General features: G+C 35.8%; 1 protein-coding gene across 6 annotated transcripts in view; it reads right to left on the bottom strand.

Moving 5' to 3' along the window:
* The window catches only part of fru (fruitless), a 142,743-nt gene that overhangs the window by 65,608 nt on the left and 60,785 nt on the right, over positions 1 to 16,350 (bottom strand). The window contains exons 1-2 of one of the 6 annotated variants that reach the window (XM_068298120.1): positions 6,133 to 6,243; positions 4,416 to 4,688 (exon numbers count right to left, since the gene is read on the bottom strand). The exons of 4 other annotated variants lie outside the window; for them this stretch is intronic. In XM_068298120.1, the coding sequence (XP_068154221.1) occupies positions 4,416 to 4,423 (8 nt within the window). In that variant the 5' untranslated portion in view covers positions 4,424 to 4,688; positions 6,133 to 6,243. Of the gene's footprint in view, positions 1 to 4,415; positions 4,744 to 6,132; positions 6,244 to 16,350 lie in introns of those variants that run through there. One more of the 6 variants, XM_068298121.1, reaches the window with a different exon arrangement.

Below are 16,350 nucleotides of genomic sequence, written 5' to 3'. Positions count from 1 at the left end.
CTACTTACATACATATGTACATGTATATACATAAAAAACCCGAAATAGCCAAGCACTAACAACAACAACAAAGACGAAGCAGTAAAAAAAAGATGTTTATATTAATTTTTCTTTTTGTTCAAATCATTTTATTATTATTTCATTTTTTTTCTTTCTTTCTTTCTATTCTGCCCAAAAAAAATTTGATTTGCTGTTAAATTTTTGTTGCTATTTGCCGCTGGTTTTTCTTGTTTATTCACTAAAAATCTATTTAATTAATGTACTAGTCAGTGGTTAGTAAATGCCATGGGTTTCCTAATCTTTCTATGTACATATTTTTTAACATTTAATGTTTAGACAATTAACAATTATCAATATAACAAATTTACATAGATAGGCTGATTTTGAATTCAGATTAGTTAGTTAACTCGAACTATATAGACTTTGATTATGGCTTCTTTACATTAAAACAATGAATATGAGTGAGTATTAGAGACAAAATTTGACTATACTTTAGTTTGGTTCAGTTAACATAGAAAAATCCCTAATCCGACATTCTCTTCATCATCTGCCATTCTTAATCTACGCCTCTGACAATATATTAACAAAACAAATGCATTTGACTTTGATTAAGACAAGTTAAAGTTATCATAGAAATAATATTTGAAACTCTTACCCAAAACAAAATGAAGTTTTAAGTATTGTTATCTGACTAGTATCTACATATGTATATAGAGTACAGATTTGAAATTAAATGAGTTACCAATAACTTCCTAACTTCCTGTATGACAGTTATTGGTTCAATTAGTTTATTATTATTAATTATTATTATAAGTATAGGATATAGTTGTAAACTATCAACCTAACTAAGGCCTTCGGCTTAGACACTAGCCTGGGATTCGAACCCGGGTCCTCGTTGTTCAGTTGCCCAAATGACTGAGTCACTTAGACAACTCATCTACCGAGGACTGCTGGTTCAATTAGTTGTTCTATTCGAGTGCTTCTAATATATATAATGTAATATGACATTTATCGAATAGACAAACTTTTACTTTAAAGACGTGTGTAACATGATTGGAAATTATTGGCAAACGTGTTGCCAAAATTGTTGCCAGAAGTAGGCAAATGTAAGCCAAACTGTCATTGAGAATCTATGAGAACTTTTGCGCCTACAGAGAATTGAGAATTAGTTACTGAAATTCGTTTGCAATTTGTTTGGTTGGTTTTTCTTGGCAAGTCTGTAGGTAGATGTGACAGATAGTTGCCTGAATTTGCTTTAATGTCTATTACATAATCGCTTCTTTTGAATATATGTATGTATTTGACATAAGCCTGGTGAGACCACAAATTGTAGTAGGCCATTAGAAACCACGTTAACACAAACACCAGAGGAAGGTAAAAAAAACAGCATAAGAAATAGCTAGTTCAAAAACATGTTTTAACCTTTTTCGTGTGGCGTGCAAAAATCAACTTGGTCAAGCGTCATAGCCACTTTACAAAATCCAAAATTAAAAAAAAAAAACAACAACCAAACACACACACACACTCAAATACATACATCTTGGCAACAAGAACTTGGCAAAAAGGGTAAACGAGGCACGTCAAAAATTTGCCAAAATGGCAAAAACAAAATGCAGACGTTTGCTGGAGATCGTTTTCTATCTGTGTGTGTGTATTCGTGTCTGAGGCTTGGGTTTTGGGATTGGGCTTCGCGCCTGCGCTTCTCAGTAGACGTCAACTGCGACGGCGACGGCAACGGCGACTGCGACGTTTACTGTCAAAACCTTTGAGCGGGGACTTAGACGTGACTTACAAACTAAATGCGCTCGCTCAAGGTTAAAAGCAGTTTATTTGTAAGCCAACGGGCAATACACACACATACACACACACACACACACAAAAGAAATATATAAAAAAAAGCGAAACTGAAAGAATCTTGGAAAAAATTAAAGTTGATATTTTTGTCGTTTTGGAGGACTTTTTGCCAAGAGAGCCTGGGCGTGTTTGCAATGCCAAACAAAACGAAGATAAAAAAGCAGTTAGAAGCTGCTGCTGCTTGCCTTTTGTTGCCTTTTTGTTGCTCATATTGCAATGTCCATGTCCATGTTAATAATACGCATTAGAGTCTATTGTGGTTGGAAATTGATTGCCAGTCGGCTTTTGTGAGCGATAAAATGGCTTTCAATTAATTAGCAACAACAGGCAACTCCATAGCATATCAATGTGAGCTAAAAAGAAAAATCGTGTTGTGAAATAAACAAATGATTCAACTTTAACCTGACCCTGCATGTCTGTCACAGATTTGCAGCAGCAGCACCAGCAGCAGCTGCTACTCTTGGGATGACATCATTTTGGTATCGTATTCTGTTTCAGATACTTTTGTCATTTGTGTGTTAATCGCAGCCAAAACAAATGTATTTAAAATGCAATAAATTTACAATTTACACCATGAATTGACCAAAAATGTGCATTTGCATTGATTAGACAACAGAAAAATACACACACACACACACACACACACTCACTTGCCACCCACTTAACAATAATGAAAACAATCCCCGAATGAGTTGTCGAAATTGGAATCACAATCAACGCCTGCGCATGCGCAACAACAACAACAACAACAACGAAAATTCACTAAGACTAAAACAAACTAAATTAGTTGTTAGTGTGTAATTGACAAAATGCAAATGACAAGTTGATGTTGTTGTTGTTGTTGTTGTTGCTGCAGTTTGTAGGTGCCACAATTCAGAAATTATTCAATTAGCATGCATTGCGTATTTTCATCTATTTTAAATTGATGACGTCGACCGACACATTACTTGGCTGCAGTTTGCTCCTATTTAGACATGCCTCAAAACTAAACCCCCCGCACACACACACACACACAGACACGGTGATCTGACACGATCTATGGCAAAATATCGAGCAAAGTCACAGTTGTCCTTCACAAGCCGTTGACTAAATTAGAATTGATTTGGCAACGATCTGTCTTTTTTCTTTTTGCGGCAGTTACTACATTGACCATATGGGCGCAGGCAGACGACTTTTCTGTATCCAAGCTCAAATGTTTAATGGCTTTGCAAAAAACAAGAAAACAAAAAAAAAAAAAAAACAAAATCAATTTAAAAGCTAGGGCGCGCCAAAGCAACGAAGCAAACAGATACTTTTTGGCAATTAGCAATAGTCGCTGAAGCACTCACACACAGACACACTGGGAATAACTGCCACCAGCTGGCCAAGATAATTAATAACGAATATAATTGATGGAAATATTTATTAACTGTCCGAATTACACTAAATAACTAGCCAATAAACTAAACATTAGATTGATATCTAATACCAAGTTTAGTTTGGTTAATGACTAACAATCAAACAAATGAATAATGGTAATTAAAATAATAATGATTAAATAATTACAAATTTCATTCATCCCTAATATTCAAAAAGTTCTTTAAAGTATTTCAAAATACCAAACGATTGCAAATTTTTGCCATTAACTTTTGGTCAAATTAGCCACTGTGCGGCATTTCAGACATTTAGATTTATTATATCTCATTTAAATGCTGACGCAGTAGTTAAACTTATTCATTCATTAAAATAATATGATTATAACTCAAAAAAATACTCCATGTGAAAGAATTATGAATCATTCTTATGATTTATTCTTAGTTCTGTACTCGTTTCACATCGTTTTTAAATGTAAATGGTTTTCAAGTCAAAAATGAAGTAGTTTCTTATCTAAAACACACAAAACCAAAGCTTGAGCTATTAAAATTCCCATAAATCTATTCGAAATCGCAAATCCTGATAATACAAAAATGTTAAATGAAAATAAAAATTATGTTTTTACAGATAATTAGACAAGATGTTGAATTGTTAACAACCATTTCAAATTTAAGCTATGTTTTTATAGAATTCTGGAATTTCTTGCTAAAAGTATTTTCTGTTTTAAATGAATTCATGAATTGCGTTTAGAATTGAAATGAAATAAAGGTCAAAAGCTAATCTAATGGCTAAGCATTTCAATATAATTCAGGGCTTAGTATAAAATCTAAAAGATCTTTGTTAGTTATGATCTATAATTATCAACCTAACTCAAACTAGGATCTTTTAAGACCTTAAGAGGGCCTTAAGGCATATCTCTATATATTTTAAGGATCTTAATGATCTGTATGATCACTTTGACAATCATTTGTGAAATTGTTGTAGGTTAAAAAGTTTCATTTCTTGTGACCAGCTATTCGGGTTCATTGTTTGTTCAGTTAATCTAGGCTTGGGGGTTCCAGACACTTCATCAACCGACTTATTTGTCTTTTAAGGAAAATCCTGTATATAATGTGAGAGCAATCCTCAGATTGGGTGTCCTTTTGGTTTATTTTTTAACTAGCCTACATTATAATTGCTTTAAAAAAGAATAACATTTCAACACCAACCTGGTCATTTCCGCAAATTTACAACATTTGCCTTGAGTTGCCGTTAGTTAGTTAACTTTGTTGAATATATACTTTGCACATCAGTTTCGCAGTATATCTTATGGATCACAAATTGTATGAAATTGTTTCGTTAATTTTTCACACACTTTTATTTTATTTTTTGCACATTTATTTGTTAGTTCGGAAAATTTGTAATGTTCTGCAGCCAACACGCGGTATGTATAATAAAAATTTGTTTATTTAATAATTGTTGAGCGAGAGAGAATTTCGTATCTATGAGATAAATTTGTAAACAGCGAATCGACAACTGTCCGAGTATGCGACAAACCCTTAGCAAGAATATCCCCAAGTAAACACACGCAAAACTCAAGATAAATAAATAAATATAATATACAAAAAGAAAAGAGCAAATGAGAGGAAAAAAAGAAACCCCGAGCAGACCGACTCGTTATGCTTTTTTGTGTTGCCAAAATACAAAAATTCGCTTTTGAGCATGGAAAGGGACGGCAAAGCTTACAGCGCTGCTGGCAGCAATGGAACTATCTCTTTCTTCTGCTGCGACAATTCGAACAGCAACGATCAAGGGCATTTTGGACACGACAACAACGTTTGCCGTTGCCGTTGCCGCCGCTGCCGGTCTGCCTGCCTTTGCCCTGCCTTGTCTTGCCTTGCCTGCCTGCCTGCCCTACCCTTGAATCGCTTACACACTGATCATATTGGATGTTGTATGTTTGTATCTGTATCTGTGTGTGCCAAGTATCTTAATATCTTTGATGGGGTGACTCTTTTTCGCATATATGTACATAGGTATATCTTGTAGATGTATCTGTATATATAGATTTCTGTATCTGTATAGGGTTTTCGCTTTCAAACAAGCAATTTTTGTGTTGTTGTTGCTGGTTTGCGAATTTCTTCGGTTTGCTTGCCGCTTATTTGATTCCTCTCGTCTTGCCTGTTAACCTACTAGCCGACAGCTTTGCCTTTTATGTGGTAGATACACACACACACTCATACATACATGTGTAAGATGTACATGTGTAAGGTTTTGTTGTTGTCCCTGGCTACGTTTCATTTCGTTTTGCTTATGCTCATCGGGCACATCATCCCCCCAGGTCCCGACACATCATTTTAATTCTATGGAATTGTCTGAAAAATTAAGCAAAAGAACATGAAGCAAAAACCAAAAACGAACCGAAACCAAAACCAAAACCGAAATCCAAGCACACAAGAATAAAATGTGCTCCTCACATGTTAGACATTCAATAATTTTAATATCAAACGAATTATAATGATAAAGATCGTGATCATCAGCTGGTTTTTTTTTTCTTTCGTTGTTGTTGTTGTTGCTTCTTCCTTTTTGGTCTTTTGTAAAGAGATGTCGTTGCCTGTTTTTGGTTTCTTTATTTTCAAAGTTGTTTGTACACCTTTGTTTCATTGGAATTTTGAATTTCAGGTTTTACAAAGAATATATTTCTCTTTTTTTAATTTGCATATTCCATTCATATTGCATTACATTTGAAGGAAGTTTCATGTCTGTTATTGGCTAACAACAACCAGCCTGATATGCAAATAAAAGTTTACTAGGAACACAATCTGAATAGGTGGGTGGGTTGGGGGGTAGGGGGTAGGTGGGGTGCGCTCCCACATTTCGATTAGGAAATTCAAAGAATATTGACTTGACTTTGTTTCGCTTATGATCAATAGGTAAACCACATACTCTTTGATTTCGTAGAGATTCTAAGGCAAAGTTAAGCAAAGTTCAGGAAGCGCGGCACATTTTGTTGCACTATTGATAAGGATAAGTTTGTTGTTGCACAGTTTAAACAATCGAAAGAATCTTGAATTGATTTTGTCACAGTTCATTCACAATTGCTGGAAACGTTATTTATTTTGTGTTTTTTGTTTTTCTTGTTTCCTTTTTGGTTTGCTTTTTTCTTTTTTCTTTTTGTGTTTTTTTTTTTTTTTTGTTGGTTTTCTTGTTATTTGCAATAGAAACGCGTGCCACAACGTTGCGGTTGCAGTTGTTTTTAGCGAGTGTTCGTTGCAAATGCTGCAAATAATGCTAAAAGTCTAAAAAGAACACGTCCAGCAACAACTTCGGTTGGCGTCGCAGCAGCAGCACCACAGCAACAGCACCACTAGCACCACTAGCAACTGCAGGCCGAGGAGAGCCAGGCAACATCGCATGTGGCAAATGCTGGAGCTGTAGCTATTGCTGGAGTTGCAATTACTCTCTCTCTCTCCCTGTCTCTGTCTGCCTCCCTCTCTGTCACTGTCACTCTGTCTCCCTCTAAACATCTCTCTGGCTGTTCGTACTACTCTCTGCATTAGAATAGGCTTAGACTTAGATGGGCAACGATCGCGAAACGTTCTCGACTTTGCTCGTGTCTTAGATTCAAACTTGAGCTCTATGCCTATGCCGGTTTGCCTATGCCAGCTGTGTCAGTGTCTGTCTCTGTATGTGTGTGTGTGCAAAGATGCTCTGTTCTTGCGGCACATGTGCGCACCACTTAAGTGGCTTTAGAAGTGCTGTCGCTGCTACCGACTATACACACACACACACTTAAACACATTTTACTCGGAGATATCAGCAAACAACTTTGTTTGAAGGGCAAGGGGAGGGCAGGAATCGGGGGTTGCTTACAAACGGCATCAAATGCGTAAATTTTTGCAACAAAAAAAAAGCTTACACAAAAGATGGCAAACCAAAACGACGATCACAGCTTGAATTCAGGAACGGATTGCTTTAACCAAAAGGTCTTTCAAAGGGATTTCTGAAATACTTTTAGCTTAATCATTTTCTTAGTAATCACAAGATGCTTACTTAACTTCTTTTAGCTATTTTGGCTGTAGCATCATTTTGCTTCAAATGAACTTCATTACTTTTGGGCTCAAAATTTCTCTTTATATGTTTTTTTTTTGTTTCCTTATTAACAGATTTCACTGTCCATGAAGTAAGTAGTTGATGGCTCTAGTTCATATAGTCTCAGAGGAATAGGTGGCTAGATCGACTCAGTTTTTGATGCTGATCAAGAATATATATCGTTTGTGGGGTCGGAAAAGCTTGTTTTTGTCTGTTGCAAACATTTTGACGACTTTAACATACATTTTCATCCTGTGGGTGATTGGTATCCTGTGTGAAATACAGGATGTCTTATTAAAGGAATCTTTTTATGAATCGTAGAATGAATAAAGGAAGAAGAAGGTCCCATTACTGCGACCTTTTTATTTCATTTCATATTGATTCTACTTCATAATGATTTATTTATAAATATTTGGATATTTTAAACTCACTCAACATCATAAAGTGACTTTCAGGCCATAGTTTTGGATGTATTAATAGCTGTTTGTAATTGAGTAGGTATTCTGTTGTCTTCATACGCCCCATTGAACAATATCGAAGCATTCATCTTGCATCCCATTGAACATAAATCTGATCTAATTAGATTAGGCATTCTATTTATGAAACAAATATACACAAATTTTGATAGCCCAATTGACCTAAATAATAAAGACCGCTCCTGGCTAACTGTCGCTCAACAATTTTTTGCACACAAAATACATATATGATTCTTTTTTTTGTGCGCGCTTACTCTTTGCCTCTTCAGCAGACACACACACACAAACACACACTCCTTTGCTCATGTAAAACAATTTGAACGCCCAAAGATACACAGCTGTATCTCATAGATACACTCACACACATTCACATGTTGTGCTGCTGCCGGCGATCGTGTACGCACTCAGCCCCCCGAAACCAAAATCCGAATGCCAAAGCAACGAGCGTTAAATTTGCGCTAATTATTTGCAAGCTCTTTTTTGTTTAGTCGGGAGATGCTCCCCTCTCTCTCTCTCTTTCTCTCTTTATCTAGCACAACGCTCTCTTTCCATGGTGTTTCTCTTCTCGCCCTCTTTCTCTGTGTCTCTCTCTCTCTTAGTGAATGAGTTAAGAGCAAAGCACAAGTACAATAGATTGTAATTGAAAAAAATTAAAGGTTCGCATTTAACCTTTAACATTGGCCATTCACGTGGACACAGACTGAGACTGAGACTCTCAGACTCTCCGACTTCACCCACTCACCTACTCAGCGATTCGTTGTGCATAAGCAAACAGTGGTTCCAGTTTCGATGCGGGACCCGTACCGGGATCGGGCTTGGGATGGCGATTGAGAACGGGTATGGGGCGTGGAGTTGAGAGTGGGGAGTGTGGAGCGGGTGCCATCAGTAATTGGCAAGGTCGTTTCACCGTTTTGTCGTAATCATTGGCAAACGTTTTCAACTTGGCGCTCGCCTTACCGTTTGCGCTTTGCTTTTCTTTTTGGCCAACAATGAACAAACGACAAAGCAAACTTTGCCTGTTTGCATTTGTTTTTCGGTTTCCGCTTTTGCCTCTTTCGTTCGTTGGTTGGTTCGTTTGTGGCATTACATGTTAGTTAGTTAAAAGCAGAAACAAAATCAAATAAAAACCATACTAACAAAAAAAAAACCGAAATAAAATGTTTGCCGAAACCTGACATTGAACAGAGCCATGTGAGGGTCAGAGAGTTACAAGAAAGTTGCGAGCTTTTCAAATTTTTTTTGGTTTTTTAAATCATTGAATCACGATCTATTATAAACTTTATTTCGGTTCGTTCAACTCAGATTGCCATAATATTTTTGGTAAATAAAATGAAATAGTTTGCATTTAATACTTGTTTTTTTTTCTTTCTTCTAATTTTATTAAATGGAAAGTTTTTATTTGAATTTAAGAATATTTTTAAGTGTTAAGTAGAAAAATGTTTCAAATCGCTTAAATTTCGCAATTTTATTACGCAAACTTTAAATATTTTCATTATATGGGTCCAAAAATCCCATAAGTGCTTATGTGAGTAAACGAGACAGTCTTTGTTTTATTTTACGGCTTAGGGTTAAGAGTTTTATTTGTAAATTTGGCATTAATTGTAAACAAAAGTACGTACGACAATTTCCTTAAAGTTTATACTCATAATATAATAAAATAAATATTATAAAAACTAAATTTGTATTAAGTTACTAACGAGTCACTTTGTTTGGAATATTGTTTCAACAGAAATCTTCCTGATGAGTCCTATTCAAGCCCTCTTGTTGCTTACAAAAAGATTTCGTACTTAAATTCAAAAAAAGACATGAAAATTGATCTTTTATATGCTTAAAATCTAATTTAAATAATGTGCCAAAACAAAAATTAAAGGCTATGGCTTTGTGTGATTAAAATTATGATAGTAAAAGAGTCAAAAATAGTTAAAGGAAGGGGAAGGACTAAATATGATCAGACGTTTTATTAAATGTTCTATGTTTGATATATTTTGAGCCTAAGCTATTAAATTGGGGCTGTTTTACAACAACAACTACTAAAGGTTTGCGTATATTGAATAGATTCATATTTCTCTGATCAAGTACATGCTCATAAAGTTGTTTCATCAATTTCACTGTCACATCACATCAAAACTAAAATAATCAAATACCCATAGTGGCCACCTGACCTGTCCATTGACTAGAAAAAAATATAAAAAACAAACCTCACGTCGTATCTTATCTAAGGTATCAATCATTCACACTCTGTGTTAGTACATACTAGTCAGTTCGTTTAGCCATAGACCCCAAAACGAAAGTGAGTTTTTGTTGTTGTTTACACACATGTACATGTGTATGTATGTGTATGTATTGCAATTGCACATACAAATACAAACTGTTTGCATGAAGGAAAACAATTTGCGGATTGTTGTTTTGTTTTCGGCCATAAAAAAATGTAATCGGTTTATAAGCCAGTGCTAAACTGTATGTGTTAGCGACACACCAATACACAAACACACACACACACACACACACACATCGAGTAGTCGCTAGTTGGCAGTTGGTAATTGCCAGTTGAGGTGTGAGGGTGATCAAGTACAAGTATATTACACATAGCACACACTGCGTATGCGTAATCAACATTCTACTTATACAATTTTATCTAGCAAAATGTTAAAGTTTACCCACATGTGTTTTATTTAATTCATGAACTATATATGCTTTACAAATAAACCCAGATAATTGCCCTGAATTTTGTAGTTTTCTGTTTTTTTTTCTTCCTTTTTTTTTGGCAAGCCCCAGATAGTACCGAATTACCAAAACAAAAAAGGAAAGAATTTATGTTAAAAAAAAAAAGCAAATACGTGTTATAGTTATAGATATATATGTATGTATGTATAGATATCGGCAGAATAGGAAACTAGGGCGCCATACGTGTGGGTAAAATAGTTTTGCCCCTTTTCTCAATCGAATCAATATTTGCACTTATCAATTCCACATTAAAGTAGTTCAATTATGGTTTTCTCTTACAACATTTTATAGTGATTGATTGGCCAAGTTAACCATTGACTACGCCCATGTCTCCCATATATGCCCACCTTATCCGATCGAGAACAATATGGCTTTAATCGCCGCATTTTGATTATAATGAAAATATTACACGCTGCCTAGGCCTTTTGGGGGGGGCTTTCGGGTTACAAAACTTTTTTGTTTACCCATTTTTTGTGTTTAGGTTTCCTCCCACTACCCCCCTTAACCACCCACCAAAATGTGCATAATTTACTCAGTCCAATTTCATCTTAAATTTAATAATTCTTGCGGGTTATTGAACTGATCGTTATAGGAAAACAAGTGGCTATATCATTAGAGATAACTATCTTTAGATACTTGCTATTGGGCCAAGACATTTGCTGGGAGGGCTTGATGGCGCTCAATTATGTCACCCTCAAGTATTTTGAGGTGCCCATAAATTACTTTAAATGAATTTAATTGCCTTTGCCCATAAATCTAAAGCGCTTCAGTTGAGTTTACGCTGAAAACGAAGCGCTTGGGTTTGGCGCCGCGCAATTTATTAAAAGTACCAAGCGAAAATTGCCAAAAAAAAAAAAAAAGAAAGAAACACACACACACACACACACGTAGTAAGAACAAAACCTCAAACAAAAAATAAAAAATTGAAAACCAAAATCCAAAGACATAAAACCTAAAACGAAATACTCTAGAAATGTTTGAAATTCAATTGAAATTTAAAAAGCTGCAAAGTAAAAGTAATTGAAGTAACTGTTTGTATTTGCCTAGTTTTTAGTTAGTTTAGTTGTACTAACAGCTTTGACTTCCTGCGAATTGTGCTTAAAATATGTTTTGAAATTAGAATGACATACTTAAATATAATTCTATTGAAAATAATCATTTACACTTAGCAAGTATTTGTCATTACTTTGCATATACATATCTCTTTTGAGCTAGTTATTAATTACTAGTTGAAAAGTTTATATAAGTCTATTTGGTTCTTTTTTAATTGCAGTGGCAAAAGTTGTCAAAGTTTATAGAAAAGTTGTCATGTCAATTTTTTGTTTTGTTTTTTTGTTAGAGCATTAAGAGCTCTCAGATGATGGCAACGTAATGCAACGACGACTACCCAACAGTCACATATACACACACACACACACAGGGGCACATCTACACAAAATTCGCACATTTGCCCTTGAAAATAAATTATAGTTTGCAAAAAAAAAAAAAAAAAACAACAAATATGCGTTTTGTTTTTTGTTTCTTTTTTTAAGCTTTTACTGTACTCTTTCTTGAAAGGGTATATTGAATTTAATCAGAATTAGGGCCAGGAGATTTTGAATGGATATAGATAGATAGCTATAGTTCCTCTTAAACACTCTTTTCCTAACGTTTGCCCTTTAATGAGTTTAATGATGATAGTGAGTGTAAAAAGGTGAGAGAGAACCCCGACTAATCCGATGAGCTACCTCAATCCTGATCACACAGTTGGCTTTACCATTTCGTCATCTCAACAACTAATGAATTTGCGGAGGATACTGATCATGTTAAAGACTTATCCTCAATCTTAGTCCATCTAACTCTGAAATGGAGTTCTTTAAAGAGGACTGTATCCACCTTTACTAGGTTCAGCGAGAATTATAAACCCAAACCCATCTTGGTCACTAGATATATAGATACTTATAGATACAGACAGTATCCTAGAAATCTCCTTTGCCTTTGGCTTGCCCAACAAGCTGAATGATCAATAGAATTCTATGTGTAAATCGTATAAAGAGTTCCTAATAAAGATATATCTATAAAGTCGTAGTTCCAAATACATCCAAATCAGCCAATCAACTTGATCTATAGATAAATCGATATAGATTTTAAATAGTTTTTAGTTTCCTACAAAACCCATTAGGCTAAGGTTTATCAATGAACCTGATTGTCACAAAGAACTCTAGAGATAAATTGTTTTTCTAGTATTTTTTTTTTTGTTAACTTTAAAGTGTATAAAATCTACAGCACAATCAAAGGCAGACAAACCATCTCTCTGTGCTTTTTAGCATTTTGTTTAAAAATTTTGATTCACACAAAACGCAGGAAGACAAGTCCGAGTCACAGTCAGAGTCAGAGGCAGAGTCAGTCGCCAGCAACAAGACATAAAATAAATGTTTAAGTTTTGCATTGCGAATGCTTTGCATGTAATTTGAAACAAAAACCCAGAAAACAAAAACAAGAAAATAAAAAACAGAGAAAAAAAAAATAAAATAAAATAATATAAAACTGGTCTAGTGGGTCCCCAACCGAATTTGTCTCAGAGACCTTCGTTAACTTTGCCAAAATTATGCGCGCTGCCCTCGGCCGTTACCCATCACCACCCCTGGCCCAGTCAGGTCGTCGTAATTTATAGCGAAATATCGTCTCCCAGCAGCAGCAACAACAACAACAACAACAATTTGGCAAATACGGAAGTTTTGGGTTGCGCTTTTGATTTTATATATCTTGTTGTATATCAGTATCTTAAATACCCTGCCAAAATGAGTTTAGAAACATATGACCAAGAAAATATACATATATATATATATATATATATGGCTCAGAATTAGTCTGAAGAGAGTGTTTATGTGGGATCTTTCAATTTGTCAATTGAATGGTATAGAAAATTCGTTCGTTTAGGGTTGCTGTTGCCTTTATTTGAAATGTAATAAATTTTCCAAGCTGCTCTGCTGATGCAGCCATCGATTTGTATTTCTATTATTGTTGTTTTTAATTATTGCCATTTTATACATAATCTTAACTTAGTTTTCTGATATGGCTTGGACTACAATAACAACAACAACAACAACAACACTAATGAATTCGATTCGCTCTGCGCTGCATGAGAACAACCTTCGCCAAATGTTGTTCGATGTTGGTTGTTGTTGTTGTCATGCTTAGGGGCCGACCTTTGCTATTTCGGAAAGCGTTTAGATTTTTGCATATTCGTTTTCTTTATTTTGGCCAACTCAAACATGTTTTTTTTTTTTTGTTTTTTTGTGTTTGGTTTGGTTTTGTTTTCGTCAATGCTTACATAAGAGCCATAAAGCGGATACATCGTTTGTTATCTTTAGTTAATAGCCATTATTGTGAATTTCTTTTTAATGATTTCAATTTTACATAAATAATATGAATAAAACAAAAAAAGACTTAAAGCTTAGCAAGAATTTCAAGTTTTTTTTTGGTTAAGAGAATTTTTTGATCTTCCTTTTTTTACTCTCTTAGAAGGCTTTAGAATCGGGCTTTTAGTAGAGCATAAAGTAGAGATATCATAAAGGACTCAAATTCCTTAAAGATTATAGTTAAATGTCATAAAGGACTCATGGCCCTTGCAAAGGCAAAGTCAGATATAGTCCACTTATAGATTATGGTCAAGAAAATCGTAATATTTTTGCCATTAATTGATTGTGCTCTTGCTCAATAGGCAATTAAAATGTTCATTTTTTTTTTTTGTATATAATTTTTCCCATTTTTTTTTTGGTTGTTTCAGTTCGTTTTATTAAGCCTGCATTTGCTCACACTTTTGCACCAATTAGCGGCCAAGTTTCTGGTTGATTTAATGCCCATGACTTGAGGGCAAAATGCGATTTGGTTTTGTGGTGCCATTCACCTCTTGCGTAATGAACACCAACAGCGCCACCAACGGAGAGGTGTATGGATGGAGTTGCGACCAGGAAGACCAGGTAGTCAAAGGGAGGTGGCTAGTTGTAGCCTGGCGCGCAGCTGCGTTGTAAAAATTAGAATTTCACCCAGGCCGACAAAGATGGCCAAGCAGCTGATAAAGCAGAAGAAAAAAAAAAAAAAAAGAGTAGAATGGTAGAGTGGAAAAGACAAAGCCAACGCCAAAGCCAAAGCCAAAGCCATGGCCAACGAGTATAGTATAAACTGCGCTACAAAATAATTGCAAAATAAAATGCAGTCAGCTTTAGTGTTGCACCTGAATCCCCAAGACGTGGACAAGTCTTCCCCGGCCAGCACCTGTGCGCGCGGGCATTTAATTCCATACGAAAACAAACAGCCCCGGCCTAAAGTGAGCAAAGTGTTGTGTATGCTGTGTGTGAGGCCAACATCGGCAGAATGCAGCAGCAATTGCATGATAGGTCCTCAGTTTTAGTCTCAGCCACGGCTATGGCCTAAGCAATGCGGCTGCAAAGTAACAGCATCGAAGAGCCGTTATCAATATCTGGTTTGTCCACTCAGCGGGCGCTGGGCACACACAGCCATAGAGAATCACACTCACACACACACATAGAGAGCGCCAAGAGCAGGACAAGATTGGGCCAATGTACCTGAGAAACAGCCACTTTGGCCAAAGGAATGCGTTCAGCAGAGGAAATAGCAGCAAAACGAAGAAGCAGCAAGCGGATTGCTTTCTTGGCCTAACTGCAAATGCTGCCATTTTATATAGTACAATAAACATTAGGTGTTGCCTTTGCCTGCTCGCATGGGTGTATCTATATACATACATACATACGTGTGTGTGTGTGTATGGTTGTTGTTCTTGTTCTTGTCGATGTTGCCCATGTTGCTGTTGCTGTTGGAGTGTTATCCCGTGCCAGCGCTTAGTTAGCCAGCTTTTCCTACGCCCAGCGCCTTTTCTTTTCCTTTTTTTTTTCTTCTTAAACTATGCTGGGCTAAGCAACGGTTCTTCGTCTCCTCTTCGCCTTTTCTATCTTCGTTTTTTTTTTCTATTAAAATTACCATCAAGATTTACATTTCAGTAGACAACAGGTTCGAGAGTTGGGCTCCTTTTAGGCAAATGTGGGCAGAACGACCAATGGTTGGTCCCACCACCGCCAGCATCATCATCATCGTCATCGTCATCGTCTCCCTTCCACCTCCATCAGCAGCTTCCATGGCTATGACTACTCCTAAATGCCTTTTCAAGCATATCTCTGCCCACTCGCTAAATGCAGCGCTCAAGTCAAGTGGAAAATTGTTGCTATTTGTTGTGCTCTCATTTTGCATTTAATGTCCATATTTAGCCCGAGATGCCCAAGCAAATACAACAAAACAGGATGAAAACAATCACAACAACCAACAACAACAAAACCCCCCAAAAAAAAAGGCCAACAAATAAGGTCTTTGGTAGAACAATCAACGGATAGGACAACAATGAAAATTTCCAAAGAAGGCTCGTCTACATAACTATTTTATATGTCAAGCATGATCTTAATTTAGAAATTCGAATTTCTAAAGTATATATGTATTTGTCTTCTCGTATATAAATGTAAAACTATTAAAGTCAATTTACATTTAAGGACGAACAAATGAAGATCTCGCAAGGTTGAGTGTCCTGGCCATGAAAAAAGGTTGATCATTTCTATCAAAGTTCAGTTCTATTGATGGTCCTTAATATTTGTTTTTAGGCCAAATAGTTGTAGATTTCTCCATTGTATATTAAACAATTCAAATGTACTGGGTCTTCCAGTTTACCGTTACGCCAAATTTGTTACTTTGATGGGCTATCAGAAAATTACTGGGCTCACAGTAGTCTTAGCCAAGAGGCTATGTATGTATGTACACACATACATATGTACTTGACTATCTTGTTGACCACTTTGGCCATGTGCAAACCTCAATCGCAGCCTGC

The sequence above is a fragment of the Drosophila tropicalis genome, unplaced genomic scaffold (assembly GCF_018151085.1).
Source record: "Drosophila tropicalis isolate 14030-0801.00 unplaced genomic scaffold, ASM1815108v1 contig_859, whole genome shotgun sequence".
Taxonomy (NCBI): Eukaryota; Metazoa; Arthropoda; class Insecta; order Diptera; family Drosophilidae; genus Drosophila; species Drosophila tropicalis.
This window is presented reverse-complemented; position numbering and strand designations above follow the sequence as displayed.